At 46.3% G+C, this 17,282-nt stretch overlaps 1 protein-coding gene, 1 non-coding gene and 1 pseudogene across 2 annotated transcripts; 1 reads left to right on the forward strand and 2 right to left on the reverse strand.

Annotated features, from left to right (window-relative positions):
* Positions 1–12: 12 nt before the first annotated feature.
* Positions 13–1,116, forward strand: LOC119282466. Its single transcript, XM_037562692.1, has 4 exons — positions 13–268; positions 357–610; positions 690–736; positions 830–1,116. The coding sequence occupies exons 2-4, from the start codon at positions 375–377 to the stop codon at positions 847–849; spliced, it is 303 nt and encodes a 100-aa protein (XP_037418589.1). The 5' UTR covers positions 13–268; positions 357–374; the 3' UTR covers positions 850–1,116.
* A 6,783-nt stretch (positions 1,117–7,899) lies between these two features.
* TRNAK-CUU lies at positions 7,900–7,972 on the reverse strand. Its single transcript has one exon. It is a non-coding gene; the product is annotated as a tRNA-Lys (tRNA).
* Positions 7,973–8,204: 232 nt separating this feature from the next.
* Positions 8,205–16,159, reverse strand: LOC119280164 (annotated as a pseudogene).
* Between the last annotated feature and the right edge of the window lie 1,123 nt (positions 16,160–17,282).

Raw genomic sequence — 17,282 nt, forward strand, 5'->3', positions numbered from 1 at the left:
GGGGGCTCGTGAGGGCAAACCTTGCAGTCGAGAGGCATGCTAGCAAGATATATACAAGGGCCATGTTGAACAGTTTGGACATATATTGTATGAGTGGAGAGCTTATCAGGTTGAAGAGGTTGAGAAACTCAAGACATGCATTGCAATACATAGTGAAGCAAAGAAAAGAGAAAAATGGAGCGTACATGCTTACTATGCTCGACGGAGGCAATGAATCCAAGTGTGTGTGCGGCCAATTCAGACACATGGGCCTGCTTTGCCAGAGAAGGTACGTCAGCAATAGTTCAGAAGATTTGATTATGGGATTAGACAAAAATGTATTTACTCTAAATGAATGTTTTTGCTGAATTGTGTAGCGTTTTCTACCTATACCAATGATGGAAGGCTTTTCTTTTTATATTGTGGACATTGAGGAAAGGAATCTTCTTGTTAAGGACCCGGCAGAGACAAGCATTCACGATGATGAGATGAGGGCGAAGCATGAGTTGAATGCAAACCTGGTGCTGAGAGGACTTTGGAGGTACATCCGCGCGCATTTTGCTGTCTGGTATTGTCCAGATGACGACTGGAGCGTGACATATGCCTACAACATGAATGAACCATGTGAGATGTGAGTATTCTGTTAACTCAATATAGCAGGAACATAAGTTGTTGCGGATACTTCATCTCTAGTTCGTCATGCTTTGCAGCGAGGACACCTGGGTCTATCTCGCGCACTACTGGAGGTACTACAATGGTGAGTATATAGTTGGAGAACAAATCGAGTGATGTTGTAAAAAGTTGATTGTGTTTTATAGGTGCTAACTCCTGGAATTGAACTGTATTGCAGTACAAGCTGGATTATCTTAAGAAATAGATTGCATACGGGGTGATATCTATGAAGGGGAACAAGGGTGAGCACCCAAGCTTCATGATCGAGGAAGTGCTGTTCTGAAGAAGACCGGAGTGGCTGTCTCATTATCTGCTTAGTTATATTATGCATTTACCATGAGTTTGCAAAAGACTGGTTATATTATGCATTTGCCATGAGTTTGCAAAAGACTGGTTATATTATGCATTTACCATGAGTGGCTGCCTCATTATCTGTTTGCAAATACGTAGTAAGCTAAAATGGATCCTGAACTTCAGTACAAATGCTGCTGCTTTGAAAGACTGAATCTATGAAACTAGAAACAACATAGATTTGGAAGACTTAGTCTTTTGGTTTATGAATCTATGAATGTATGCATCTACACCCAGCCTTGAATTGAAAAGAAAAACTAAAAATGTATGCATCTGGCATGACACCGAAACTATGAGGCTATGAATCTCGAGGCAGTATTGTTTTAAAAACTAGGAACCTGTCCATCTAAACATCTACATTAGTCTGCATACATTAAAAATATTGCCTCGTGTTTAGGAGTATGCATTAGTCTGAATCTTTGAATCTATCCATTTTTAGGAGTATGCATTAGTCTGAATCTTTGAATCTTTGTATCTATCCATTTTTAGGAGCATGCATTAGTCTGAATCTTTTAGGAGTATGCACTAGTCTGAATCTTTGAATCTATCCTTCTAAAAATGGGCTGCCACACGACTTCATCAACTCAGCATATGCTCGTCTGCCGGCGTATGCTGAGGAGTATGCATCTTTGAATCTATCCTTCTAGTTTGAATCTTTTAGGAGCATGCATTAGTCTGAATCTTTTAGGAGTATGCATTAGTCTGAATCTTTTAGGAGCATGCGTTAATCTGAATCTAAAGACTGCAGCTATGATTTTCCATGGCTGAAAGCAGCAGGGGTATGGAGATTAAAATAGATGTATAGGGTACGAACCCGGAAGGCCTGACACTTCCTGGTGCGGCAAGGCAAGAAGAGTCAACATCGAATAGCCGTGCAAAAAATAGGGTGCGGTTGGACGCCCGCCGTCTGGTGGTTAACGTCTCAGCCGTGGCCCACAACGTGATGGCACATCTGATCCGCCGCTGCGAGGATGACGGCCGTCACATTAAATGCGGCAGTAAAGTGGGTCAGGTTATTGGAAAAAGGCGTCCATACATCTCCAAATACATAGTAAAATAATAGGGGTGGTGCGAATCTTGGCGCCAGCTCATGGCTGAGATATAGAGTCCATCTGAGCTCGAGCTCAGAATAGACTTTCCGAAGGTCATGTTGCTATTTTCTTCTCTATCCGTAATTTTCTCAACCTTTTGAGATATTGTTTCTATTGTTAACAATTTGTATATTTCTTTGTATTGTCGTGAACCAGTTGGTTTCTTTGTTAAGGTGAAAAAAACTAAAACCCAAAATTGAATTCCGGATCCGCCACTAGCTGCAATGGGTGTTTTATGTTTGGTTTTCGGTGCTTTGAGGATTAGGTTTGCAACCTTTTTTGAGAGGAGATGGGAATCTCATTGACATCTCAATGGTAGTGGCATAACTCTAGACAAATTCTACTAAAATCAAGTTAAACTAAAAAAATATGCTGCCCACCTTGGGGCTCGAACCCAACACCAGAATGTAAGAGCCTTGTGCTCTACCAACTGAGCTAGACGGGCAATCTGCCCTAATTTCAAAATTTTGAGATTATACTTTAGGAAATATTGAGCAATGTGAAGTATACACAAAAGTTTAAAACGGGAAAAAATTGAGTAGACAAACACTGAAAAGTTCCCCCCTGATAGTCGCATTGATCATAGGTTGGAGCTCCTAAAACAAACGTAGAACTTGAGAACTTAATGATAAATTTTTGAATCTGAAAACTCAACATTTCTTAGTTAGTGCCATGAGCAAAACAAATCACCAATTCCCATGGCATAATACAAACCTACTACTACTAGTAGTATGTTAAATCCCTTCGCAAAGAAATATAAGATCGTTTAGATCACTATATATTTCTTTACGGAGGGAGTATGTGTTATTCACAACTAAAGAATCATGTGTTAAAACAATACAATTGAAAGATAAAGTGACATAAAAGATACACTTATATCCACAACGTCAAGTTATCCATACGCAAGGGTACTTCTCCCAAAAAAAAATAAGGGTGCAAATTATAATTGAAACCATAACTATGCTTCGTGCAAAAAAAAAAATACAAACTATTTAGAAATATTTGAAATAACTGCTTGTACCAGGTATCGGGCATACAAGAACATTATGTAGTATTAAATAATACCAATAACAAGGATTGAAATATAAATGAGAGTGAAATGGTGGAGAGGTCCAGAATGGATTGGAACCACCCGCAAAAAAAAGAATAGACTGGAGTAGCTTGAATATGATTGAGGATTAGACGTAGGCACGCACGTCACCACGCCATATTTTCTCTGAAATTTATGTTTCTATTTGCTTCTTCTTTAACCTCCGCGTGTTTAGTGAGCCAAATTTGCGGTAATGCCCCTCCACGTGTTGCAATGTGTGTTTTATGCTTGGGCTTCAGTGCTTCAGGGATAAGAGCATCTCCACACATTCAGCCCCCAGCGCACCCAGCGTTTTGGCCTACGCGCTGATGTCATTTTCGCCCTAGGGACGATCCAGTTCCCAGACGCGCCCCCAGGTTTCGGCCCCAAGACGCACATAAATTCAAACTTTGTCTTTTCCGCTGTCAAAAAACGCCACAAGTTCAGCAATCATCGGCGATCAACATGCCCCAGTTCGGCAATCAAAACATACACAAAAGTTCAGCTTTCAAAAGGAAGGGCACGTAGAAATGCATCAAACGACGGGCCCCTCCGGCGTGGTACTGGTTGCGGTCGGCGTGGCTTCTGTGCTCGGGCTGGTCGGTGTCGGCGTGGCTTCTATGCTCGACGTCGGTGGCGTCGGCATGGCTTCATCGCTTGGGCTGGGTGTCGGCGTTGGGGTCGGCGTGAGCGTAGGCACGGTGGTTGAAGGCATCTGGTTCACGTTCGTCCGGAGTAGGTCGAGCTTCACGTCCTGCTTCGTCATCAACGCTGACCACCGCGAATCAGATTTCTCTTCCCTCTTGGCAGCGTGGTTCTTGGCGTCGGCGATGCACTACTCGATCGACGATTGCAGCCGCTCGGCAGCTAGGCGGCGCCCTTCGTCGTCTTAGCTCTTTTGTTGCCGTCAGGGCGCCCATTCGCCGCCCCGAGGGCCGGCGCGTCTGGCTTAAATGTTTCCTGGACCTTGGCGAGGGTGAGCGAGACATCCCTCCACTTCTCGCGTGACTTGATCCGAGAAAACTTGAACTCTTGATCGCTATTGTCCTAGAGATACATGGTGAAAATACGAACCATCTGCGCAGCTGAAGAACGACTGTCGACGACGTACACGGCGAAATGAAGTGAGCCGGCGGCTAGACATACCTGACCCTCGATGTTGGTGCCGCTTGCTGGACAAGCCGCGATCTCCTCGACGATCCCATGCCATTTGATGCAGGCCGTCTAGATGATCTCCCAATGGTTCAACATGGCCTTTGCGTCGCGCGGCATGTGGATGATGGTGAAGTAGGGGTCGACAAGTTTGCGCTCGTCGAACACCGACTTGATGCGCGTCTAGTACTTGTCGGCGTTCTGGTTCGCGCTGGTGACCGGGTCCATGCTGACAGGCTTCCATGCTTCAGCGAGGCACTCGTCTTCTTTGGACGTCCACTTGATGCGCAGCTCACCCGTCCTGGCATTGCCCCCCGCTTCTTCTTTTTCCCTTTCCTCCTCCTCCTCGGCATCGTCGAGCTCGTCCTCCATGTCAACAGTTGTGTCCATTCTGTCGTCTTGCATGTGGAACCCGGGGTAGGAGGCGGCACCGACAGCCGCTCGTGATAATCACCTCCATGTCAGCGTCGGTCGCGTCGGGGTTGCCGAAATATGCCCCGAGGCTTGTGAGAAGGGTAGGCCACGACGTAGAGGCGGCGTCGGCGAGGCTATGTACGCCAGGGCGAGTAGTTGTACGAGTGGTACTGAACGCGGGCGAACGCGGCCGAGGGAGTGAGCTGGTCGGGGTTCAGACCGGAGTGTCAGGCACGTAGTGGCGCGCCATGTGGGAAGGTGATGTTCGGGTTGAACCCACCATGTGCGTCGCCGTTGGAGTAGCCAGGCGAGGGTGCGCACCCCCAGGGCGGCGACGGAAGCGAGAAGTTGGCCGGCGACACGACGCTCTGTTGGCTCCATGCAGCTTGCGGGAAGTGGCTACCGGGCGGATTCATCATCCCCGCGCGAGCCGCCTCTGCCTGCTTCGTCGCCGCCGCCACTACTGCCGACGCGACCGCGTGCCTGGCCTGGCGTTGAGCCTATTCCGCCGGTCGGTGGTGACAGCCTCTCGGCGCTGAACCTCCGCCCTCCACTCCACGTTGGACATGGCCGATGGTTTTGGCATCGGCGCCCTCGGCTTCCTCTGCTCTGGCTGGGTGGAATCGGCAGCGGAACGGAGCGAGGGGCCGAATACTTCTTCGGCGGCATGGTGGGATGACGGTCGGCTGCCGGTTGAGTGGGAGAAGAATGGCGGGAGTGGCGGGGCAGATGGGGGGAAGTAATGAGAAAATGGAGGGAAAGGGGGGAAACGACTAGAAAAGGCCTGTCTATCACCGACAGAGCGGACCACGCGCCTTTTCGCTTCGGCCGGTGCCTTCGCCCAAGGTGCCCTTGGTGGGGCTGGGTTTGGCTCGGGTTCTCCGGCTGCTATTTCGGCCCAAATCGGCGAAAAACAAGGACCTGGGTCGCGACTGGTCCGATATTTCGCCGTCGGCGCTAAAAAAGGCGCTATAGAGGGCCGGTTGGGGGGGGGGGGAGTGGAGATGCTCTAATGGTGCAACCTTTGTGAGAAGCGATTGTAATCAAATTGAATTCTCGATGGTAACACTCGTAGAAAAATGACCTTTAGTACCGGTTCGTAAGGACCTTTATTCCCGGTTCTGTAACCGACACTAAAGGGTGGGGACTAAAGGTACCCCCTCCCCTTTTAGTCCCGGTTCAACACGAACTGGGGCCGAAGGCCCACCACATGGCACGAGCCCGCGGGGTGGTCTGGGGGACCTTTAGTCCCACATGGTAACACCAACCGGGACTAAAGGATTTTTTTTGAATATTTTTGAAAAAAGATTTTGATTTTTTTTCTTTTTTTCAAATTTCTATTTTTTTATGATTTAGTCTCTAATCACCCCTCATCATTGCTCTAACCACCCCTCATAATTCCAAATTGTCTAACTTCCCGGCCGATCACCCATCCTCTCACTACTCCAGTCTGAGCACGCTTAACTTCCGAGTTCTATTCCCCCTAGTTTCCAAGTCTACACTTGTTGTTTTTCTGACAATAGTAAGCTGTCAATCCTATTAACCCTCAGGAGTTTAGCTGGAGCATGAAGTCACACGTTTCACCGTTTGAGTTTGAAACTATTATTCTAAATAATAATTATTATTTAGTAACACTAATATTTCTTGAATAACTAGTTTGACCATAGTTTGACCACAATTTGACCAAAATTCAAAAAAACTAAAATAATTATTTATTAGCACTAATATTTCTTGAGTAAGTAGTTTGACCATAGTTTGACAAAAAATTCAAAAAAACTGAAATTTGAGCATATCTTTTTTCCTTCCAGAATTTGAGAATTCTAGCAAACAGGCCTACGGCTGCCGAAACCGGATGCGGATTTTCGTGTTGATTTGGATTTTAGTTTTTTCAGTTTTTATCATTTCTTTTGTTTTTTTAAACAGAAAAGACGATACGGGGGGTAGAGTTTAAAAATTGCCCTATAGTCCCGGTTTGTGTTTCCAACCCTGACTAAAGGTTAGACTCCTTTAGTCCCGGTTTGTGATACAAACCGGGACTATAGGTTGGCCCTTTAGTCCCGGTTTGTGTCATAAACCGGGACTAAAGGGGCTTGTGGGGCCCCAGCCTGACGCCAGCCTGCCACCACCCCTTTAGTCTCAGTTTGTGATACAAACCGGGACTATAGGTCAGAAATGAACCGACACTGATGCATAGCCGTTCGAACCGGGACTAATGGTCACATTAGTGCCGGTTCATTTACAAACCGGGACTAAAGGGCTGAACATTAGGCCTTTTTTCTACTAGTGTAATGACATCTACTATTAGGAAGAAAATTCTCTTGGCAAGGTCTAGTATGTTAATCTTGACTAAGAAACCCTATCGTGTGTTTATCTTCCGAAACATCTGTTTATCTTGGCAATGCTTGAGAATGACAGTACAATAAGGAAAAAGCATCGGATCTTGGCAGTGGTTGCCAATGAAGGTACAATAAGTAAAGGGTGTCGGTTCAACCTCTTATCTTCAGCCAAAGTGTGTGCAAATGTTCAACGACGTTAAGTTCTCATGGTATTCGACTCATATCTTTCTAGGTAGTCCACCTCGTGCAAAATATGTGTTATGTAACTTTCAATGCATAAAATTTTGGAGAAAATGGAGATGTGAAAAGGTGCTTATAGATATCTCTCCTTTATCAGGGATATTTGTAGTATCCTCAGCCCATCTGGGTTCAAGTCGTAGACTTGACACTTGTGCTACCATTTCCATCCTCTATACCAGGCCTTTTAGTGCTCGCATTTTCCTGCATTTATTCCGGGCTTTCGGTGCTCACATTTTCCTGCACTTATTCCAATCCTTTTAGGGACGTGCGTTCAGTTGAAGGAGACGTTCTCGTCGACTATGCTGAAGGCATCTGAGGCGATTTCGTCAATCTCAAGGATATGTACCGACTCAGTCTCTCGAAGGTGATCACATGAGTGTATGTATGTATGTATGTATGTGTGTGTGCGTTTGCATATTAAAAAGAAAAAAAATTTGTGGTTTGATTAAGATGCCAAAGGTGTAGAGAGATCACTTTTTTTATAACAAATATTTTGTGGTTTGTATTTATTCCACCTAGTTAGGTAAAGGAATATGAAATATTGCAGTTTGTTTGATCAATCAAATAGCTAAAAGCGACTTAAACAAAAATTGGACGCCCACCTTGGGGCTCGAACCCAAGACCACAAGGTTAAGAGCCTTGCGCTCTACCAACTGAGCTAGACGGGCAGTTGGTTCAAATTTCGAAATTAGTGCTTATACTAAGGAAAGTTTTAAGTGATGTGTATTATAAGCGGAAGTAAAATGGAGAGGTTTCTTCGGCAGACGAACTCGGAAAAGTTCCCTGCTCGCGTTGGTCGTAGGCTACAGCTCCGAGAAGAAACGTACAACTTCACAACTTTGTGAGCAAATTTTGAATCCGGAGACACAACATTTCTTAGTGCCATAAGCAAAACAAATCTCAAATTGCCACGCCACCGCCGGTCACGTTGTAGCACGTGTCGAACCCGCCCAGAGGCGCCGACACGGGCGCCCGTGCCCTGCGCCGGAACGCGTCGCGCACGGCCGCGTACACGGGGCGCGAGAGCCGCGTGAACATGGTGCCCGCGTCCACGATCGTGCCGCCGGTGCCTGTGGCCTTGTCGAACGACGCGAGCGCCGACGCCGGCACGGCCACGGCCCTGCCGCCCACGCGGATGCCGACCATGTCGACGTAATAGAGGGTTGGGCGGTGGGGGTTGTAGAGCAGTGGCGTCGTCTTGATCCGCTTCGGCTGCCCAGCGGGGCCGAGCCTTAGCGTCCCGGAGAAGTTGGAGGACTTGTAGCTACGGAGGCAGTAGGAGAAGACGGAGCCGTACGTGTCCTTGGTCTGCGACAGGAAGGAGAGCGGCCGGCGCCCAAAGCCGAGGAGTCCCTGCGGCGGCACGGACCAGCCGGTGACCACGCGGAGGCACCCGAACGTGTAGGACGACGCGGCGCGGCGGCCCTCAAGGGCGAGCACGTCCTGCCCGAGAACGGCCTGGAACGTGGACGAGCCATACGACAGGTTGAACGCGCACGACGCGCCGGGGCCGCCAGGGCAGGACGCGGCGCCCGGCACCTGCGCGCACTGCGGCGAGCTACACAGCACGGGCCGGTACGGACGAGTCCGTCGGGGCGAAGGACGGGGACGACTTGGGCGCGCAGCCGACGCAGGCGCTGCACGGGATCCAGGCGGCGTCGTTGCTGGGGTCGATGGCGACCAGCAGCGTCTGCGGCGGACTGCGCGGCGAGGGAAGCCGCCCATTCGGTGAGCGGCGCGCCGGCGCTGGGCGACGGCAGCGAGTGCGAGCGTGCCAGGAGCAGCGTCGAGCTACGCACGGAGACCGCGGCCGTCCAAAACGTAGGGAAGAGGAGCACGGCGAGGATGGTGGATAGTCCTAGCTCAGTTCCTAGCAAGAAATGAAGGATAGCGAGAAATGAGACCCGAAGGTGGCTGGCCGGGTGTACATGGAATGGAAGCGTCGAGGTGTATATATAGGCCAAGAATTATTTACCGTTGCCATGCATGCACTGATGACTTTGCCCGATTACTTTATCTTTGCATTCCTACAAAGAAAGTAGGTAGGCACAAGGGTGCTTGCTGCAGCTAGGTGGCCAAGGCGCGCTCCAGTGTACTTTGTACCAAGTACCAACTGAGCTAGAATCCTAGCCTTCTCATTTGTCATGGCTTTAGAGATTTATATTAATTAACTTTGCCAGTTAGGTTTATAGGCACAAGCTCACAACCGACTTCACCGTCATGGTAAGTATAAGGATATATTTATATGCGCAATTGTTATTTCACAGGCAACTGGAATTTTTGCTTATGTCAGTCGACCGGGAGTATGGCGAGGCCTAGAGGCTGAAGATGGCAGCATCGTGGCGAGGCTTCAATCAGAGCGACCTGAAGCCGGCGATGACATGACACTGACGTCGCAGGTGGAAGGGAGTCAGAAGTTGAGGGTTCGGGATGGGTGGACGGGTGGAGGAGGGAGGAGGGGTGTTGGCGCGGTAGAAGAACAGGAGGTGGGGCAATTAAAGGGCCGGTGGCCGGGGTGGTGACAGCATGGCAATAGGTCACGGTCAAGGGAGGGGCGGTGGCATTGGGTACACTTATAATGTTGCACTATATCAGTACAAAATACAATAAGTACAAACCTCACTTCAACACTATTAAGATGCACACAACCAAGGAAGAAAAAAAAGAGAGGACCCTTAGGGATCACGGGTGAGACGAACGACCCGCCCCAGCAGTGTATCAACTACTACCAACATCATTGGTAACACGTGGACGACGAGAAGGTTCCCCGACATTGATGCCTTCAGCAAGGAAATAGTGCATGAACATCATCGCAGATCCAGCTATATAGGGTAGACCGCGTATTTTCACCCAGAACAGAAATATTGAGTAAGCTCTAGAGAAAGCTTTTAACAAAGGAAAGTTAATCGTCGCTGCCAAGAACGATCGGAGATGGCCAAACCTAGGGCTTTCACCCCGGAACTCAAGACTTGATACTCGAAGAGCTCCACCAAAGACGAAGTCTCCTATGCTGCTACCACCAACTTCTCGAAGAAATCTGACTGCAATATCCTGACCGGCATCAGAATCGTGGATCAAGGTGAACTCTACACACCGGAGTACTTGTTGAGACGGTACATCTGCCAATGCAAACAATGAGCATGCTAATTAACAACTGCGCGATGTGGGGGGGATACCTTGACCATCACCGAAACACGAGGGATATCAAGCAGAGATGGACCATCATGTGGGAGGGGAGCATCAGTATCCTGGCACGCAAAGCCTGGTGGCCAAGTCGAACGCACCTCCACTGAGCATCCACCACCGCTCGCTCCACAGGATGCCCCACCACTTATGCCCATGCCGACGGATGATGGCTAGAAGAAGGCCGACACACAAAGTCAAGCAAGCAAAAAAATGCGCACATCGGGCAGTTGCAATCGATTTTAATGTGATTTGGTTATGTGGTAAATATCAGGGTATTGATAACGCCAAACAAAATTAAAAATACATACAACTTTGTATATTTTATTATGTATTGTTGTAAACTATTTACTAGATATAACTAATATTTTTTAATGCATGGTTGTATGTGGTGGTGGTTTTTTTTTCCGTGCATGGTTGCATGTCGATGTGGGTATTATACCATCCATAGTTATATGATGATGTGGCATATGCTTGTGTCTTGAGGTAAATACATTGGTGGGGTGTCTCTCTTAGGTATTAGGATTCATCAATGTAAAGTTCTTGGATGGATGATGCACCACCTACTATTTTTTTCTGTTTCCGTAACTTTGATTCAAATGAATGAAGAGGTGATGAGATGTCGAAAAAAGGAAAAACACAAGGAGGCTGACTTTGATTACAAATGTATTTTGGGTCATATTTTGATCATAATTTTAAAGTATAAAATTTAAGCTATGCGTTGCAAAAACAGTATTATTGAAAACTACATTCAAGTACGAATCCAATAATATAACTTTCGATGACATACATTAATATTTCTAGTCAAATATGTGGCCAAATTTTGACAAAAATATGGTGAGAAGTGAGAACTAATAAATCCATCCGGAGGTCAGAGCCTGCAGACCACGTGGGTGGCATACACCTTACAGCTAGAGCTAGGCACTGACATCCATCCATGCATGTTTCTGGGTAAGCAGCGTTGGTCGGTGCTTGAAGCTTGATGATGAGAATGCACGCAGACTGTACTCCGTGGCGTATGTTGGTTGTTGGGATGAAACATGACGATGACAGTCATAGCCCAGCTCAACACCCGATTTGCTGGCCGGCACCATCGTGAATTCTTGGAGGGAAGAGGGGAAAGTGTGGGTTTGCGGGAGGCGGGGACTAGTGCCGCCACCGAACGAGACCGAGCCAGATGGTGTGCTCTACCTAGCCAGCTGCCTGCTGCATGCGCCGTGTTCGGCCATGGCAGAGAGCACCAGTACGTGTAGTGCAGCACATTCATCAGCACGCGATCGACATCGACCGGATCCATCGGTCTTCACCGCAACGATCTGGTCGGCAGTGTGTCAAGGCCATCCTGAAGCTACCAGACGATGGGACCCGGAACCAGGCAGGGCCAAGTCAAGTGACCATTGACCTGGTCGACAGCCAGGTGGACAGGGTGTGACGAGGTGATGCACGGCGATTGGCCAGCGAGTGCCAGCTGGCGACCGCTACATATAGTCTAGCGTGTGTGTGGGAGTGGTTATGAAATTGTACTCGGCTTGTATTGAAGCTGATCTCCAGGACTCCTTCCTTCCCTTCTAAGCAACAGATACCCTCTCCTCCTTCCTCCCTTCGCTATCAGATCCACGCGAGCAGGGCACGTTACATCTGGTATCAGAGCCAGGTTACATGTGGTGAAAGAACTACTGGAACTCCTCCAAGCTGACCAACATTATCAAGAGCAACCAGAAGCAGAGTCGGATGACGAAGTACTCATGTCCATTTCCAAACTAGCCACTACAGGGCAGACTACACCACACACAGTCCGATTGGTGGGGATGATTGAGTCTAAGGAGGTCTTGGTATTGGTGGATTCGGGCAGTTCGCATAGTTTTGTGAGTGAAGCAGTGGCTACTGCAATGCCTCATCGGGTGCAGAAGACCAACTGTTCGTCTGTTAAGATTGCTGATGGAGGAATTCTTCAATGTGACAACATGATCCCTCGGTGCTCGTGGACGACGCAAGGGCAAGTGTTTGAAACTGATCTCTGGGTGCTGTCGTTGGGCTGTTATGATGTTGTTGTTGGCATGGACTGGCTACAGCGCTGTGGACCAATGTGGATCGACTGGGAGCAGAAGCGGTTGCAGTTTCAGCATCATGATCAATGGGTTGAGCTTGTCAGTGTACAGCATCGGTTACAACCAGTCGAACAGATTTTTGCTGTTCAGTTGCAGGAATTAGAGGAGCAACATGCAGTGGCACATGTCGTTCTTTTGTGCAGTGTGACAGACGCCGAGAGCAGCCAGGAGCCAGGGGAACAACACCTAGCAGTGGCGGCAATCCTCGAGGAGTTTCAGCAAGTGTTCGCTGAACCTACCACTCTACCCAAACATAGAGTGTGGGATCACAAAATTTAGTTGTTGGAAGGGACCAAGCCAGTTAATAGCAGGCCCTATCGATACACACCAGAGCAGAAGTCTGAAATTGAAAAGCAAGTCGCGGAAATGCTGAAGCAAGGGTTGATTGTTCCAAGTGTGAGCCCATTCTCCTCCCCAGTTCTACTTGTGAAGAAGAAGGATCAAACGTGGCGCTTTTTTGTCAACTTTCATCACCTGAATGCAATCACCGTGAAGAAGTGCTTTCCCCTTCCTATCATCGACGAGTTGCTGGATGAGCTGGCAGGCTCGCACTAGTTCTCCAAGTTGGACTTGCGCGCAGGATACCATCAGATCCGTCTTGTGGAAGAAGATGAGGAGAAGACGGCCTTCACTACCCACCAAGGACACTTCCTATTTCGAGTGCTGCCATACGGGGTCACACACTAGTGCAGAACCGGCCTTTAGTGCTGGTTCGTGAAGGCCTTTAGTGCCGGTTCGCCAACCGGCACTAAAGAGTGGGGACTAAAGGTCCCCCCTTTAGTACCGATTCGTCACGAACCGGCGCTAAAGTGCCACCACGTGGCACGAGACAGGCCCGTTTGCGTGTAGGGCATTAGTACCGGTTGGTAACACCAACCGGTACTAAATGTTTGGATGTTTTTTTATTTTTTCTTTAATTTTGTGTTTTCAATTTAATTTACTGATTGTTTTACATTATAAATGAGTTGTTAAATCATTAGGTGAAAGTACCGCAGATTAGTTTCGACTGGATGCATTGGATAGCTAGCTAAGTGATCAAGTATATGCCATATCCATATTAATTTTACTTGATCAACTAATATATACGGATATGACATATACTTGATCACTTAGGTAGGATCCATCCAGCTGAAACTAATCTGCGGTTTCTTTCATTAAATGATTAATCATCATAGTCATGCATTACCGCTAGCTATATATCTAATCACCGCCAGCACTACTAGCTTAAAGAAGAAACATTCACTTGTACCAGAAGCAAAAATATCATCGAGTTCAACATGATTGTCATGATATTATAAACGTTCATATATAACACCACAAAAGCAAATCACTTAAGTTCAGAACGAAGAACACGGACATGAAAGGACAAGTACTAAGAGCAGCATGAACTAGCTAAGTCACTCCTGCTAGCTACTCTCTCTCTGGTAAAATAGCATAGAACATGTATAACTCTCCCGATTCATCAAACTGGAGCATGCCGATGAACCTGTCTCCTAATCGTGGGCTGCGCTTCTCATTGCTGCCCCCTAGTACTTCTCTGCGATCGTTAACAATTTTCCTCCAATCTTTCACTATTAAGCATTCATCACTTTTAGATATCCTGAATGCATTAATGTGCAATGCAGGATATCTTGGTCGTAAGCTAACAATTGACATGCGACCTTTAGTCTCGATCCCCTGAGGCACAACTGTCATCGGGAGTCCCTGTTGAAGAACATCGTATAGTACTTAATTAATATACTTAGAAATGATAGTTTAGCAGAAAAATTATGTATGCAAAAGATGCACTGAGGACAAATAGTAAAAATCTTACCATCATTCCTAAAGAGATGTGACCGTAGTTCAATACCATCACTATTGGTCGCACATTTTGAGTACTAATATTTCTAAGTGCAGGAAGAAAATTTGTCTTGACAGTATGAAGATCCTCAAGCCATGAAACATAATGACTTATCTCCTCGCAGTTTAGTTCAGCTCCGGGACAGTAGTAGGTCCTGTCTACCAAGCGCCGGACATGTTTGGTTGAATGGAGATAAGCTGTTAATAGAAATTAGTTGTCAATTATTTTTGAATAAGCAATATCAAAGACAAAAATATAGTTGAGAAGAACTCATATAATGGTAGAACTGGAGGCGTCTGCACATCGACCCATATGTCTCTATTACCTTCAATATCATCTTCCGGACGAATATCAAACGTGATAACCATACCAGGCTCAAATGCATAAGCCTTGCATAGTGCTTGCCAAGTTTTGCATTCAAAATAGGTGTACGTGTGTGCATTGTATAATTTGACGTTGAAAGTATAACCATCATGCTCAGTTTTCAGGTAAACTCTCTTTACCTCCATAGTTTCCATATCTTTGAAACCTATCTTATCCAAGACAAAAGTTCTTGCATGACAGGGGATGCGCTAGTAGAATAATGAAAATTAAAAACTTTAAGTCAGGCAAATGAAGCATATATATAAGTCATGCTTAATTACGAAAACAGACTTGTCGTTGTGACTTACTGTATCGAATTTGAAGGTCTCATTCAGCTTGATGCTGAATCGCCTACCATCAACAAGGAAATTTCTGTCGCACAGGCGCGCTGGTCTTCATAGTATTCGCACATAATGAAATTTTTTTCATCGTCAGACGACATTTCCTATGTTCATATTAGGCGAAACATTAAACACTTACTAATTCAATTAATTCAACTATTTCTATTAATTAAACTAAGCATTCACTAAAAATAAACAGTTATATTAATTCAATTAGTTCAACTAAGCATTTACTAAAAATAAACTAGTTCTATATATTAATTCAACTAATTCAACTAAACATTTACTAAAAATAAACTAGTTATATTAATTCAACTAGTTCAACTAAGCATTTACTAAAAATGAACTAGTTATATTAATTCAAAAAGTTCAATTACGCATTTACTAAAAATAAACTAGTTCGATCTATATATTAATTCAACTAGTTCAACTAAACATTACTAAAAATAAACTAGTTCTATATATTAATTCAACTAATTCAACTAATTAAGCATTTACTAAAAATAAACTAGTTCAATCTATATATTAATTCAACTAGTTCAACTAAACATTAACATTTCTAAGGCATCTAACATTAACATTTCTAACATTCTAAAAATAAACTAGATAGTTCTAATTCATCTAAACATTAGAAAACAGAAAATAAGTAAAAAAATGTTAAACTAGTGTGTGTGTATGTGTGTATGCATGTGTGTATGGAGCGGGCCGGGCGCGTACGGGCGGTGGGGACGGCGACGACAGGCGGTGGGGGCCGAGGACGGCGACGAGACGGGCGGCAGCGGCCGGGGACGGCGACCGAGACTGCGGCGGACTGCGTGTCATGTCGGCGGCGGACTGCGCAGCGAGGGAAGCCGCCCATTCGGTGAGCGCCGCGCCGGCGCTGGACGACGGCAGCGAGTGCGAGCGTGCCAGGAGCAGCGTTGAGCTGTGCACGGAGACCGCGGCCGTCCAAAACGTAGGGAAGAGGAGCACGGCGAGGATGGTGCGTGCTCCTAGCCAAGAATTATTTGCTGCGTGCATGCACGCACTGATGACTTTGCCGGTTGAGACTGTTTGGCCTCTTACTTTATCTTTGCATTCCTACAAAGAAAGTAGGTAGGCACAAGGGTGCTTGTTGCAGCTAGGTGGCGAAGGTGCTCCAGAGTACCAAGTACCAACTGAGCTAGAATCCTAGCCAGCTCACTTGTCATGGCTTTAGAGATTTATATTAATTAACTTTGCGTGTTAGGTTTATAGGCACGAGCTCACAACCGACTTCACTGTCACGGTAAGTATAAGGATATATTTATATGCGCAATTGTTATTTCACAGGCAACTGGAATTTTTGCTTATGTCAGTCGACCGGGGGTATGGCGAGGCCTAGAGGCAGAAGATGGCAGCATCGTGGCGAGGCCTCAATGAGAGCGACCTGAAGCCGCAGGGGCGGAGCCAGGATTTGAACTTGAGGGGGGCGAAAAGCCAATGATCACACAAGAGACAAAAATCACGCTGGCCTTGATGTCAATGCATATACAAATATATATTTGGTACTACCAAATAAAATTACATTTATATTAGATAATAAATTGAATTGTATGATCACCAACATCCAACAAGTTGATTATCTCATCTGATCTTTAAGTCCTTTTCTTCTTAACCGTGTAACGTCTATGAAAGTCATTTCCCATTTTGCTTGGAGACGTGTCTGACTATTTTTACTGTTTTATGCACAATACCAAATAACTAGACTAAAATTATGTGTCATCTGATCACTGATCATACGACCTAGATGCTCATATCACTGTAGCGGGTAATTAAGCTACGGGGAGCACCTAATATGTGCACCGGGGAGCCGTTGGATCGAAGATGCAGCGGCACACACGAGGCCTGAATGTTTTATTAAAAAAAACTTTGGAGATTTTGGAAATTGCGCATAATTACAAAGACTATTCCCAAGACATTAGATCTCACTTCCAATGGTGTAAAAATTCGTATCACCATAGTATCTAAGCTGCGGATTGGATGTGATATTCTATACCGCTGTCATTTTGTTTGTAAACTTGCAAAATACATGTAACTCGTGATGTTACTTGTCTAACCGCGCAAAGTGTTTGTTCAAAAAAACCATCCTACACTGAAATATCGGAACAACACACGGGGGTAC

The sequence above is a fragment of the Triticum dicoccoides genome, chromosome 3B (genome assembly GCF_002162155.2).
Source record: "Triticum dicoccoides isolate Atlit2015 ecotype Zavitan chromosome 3B, WEW_v2.0, whole genome shotgun sequence".
NCBI lineage: Eukaryota > Viridiplantae > Streptophyta > Magnoliopsida > Poales > Poaceae > Triticum > Triticum dicoccoides.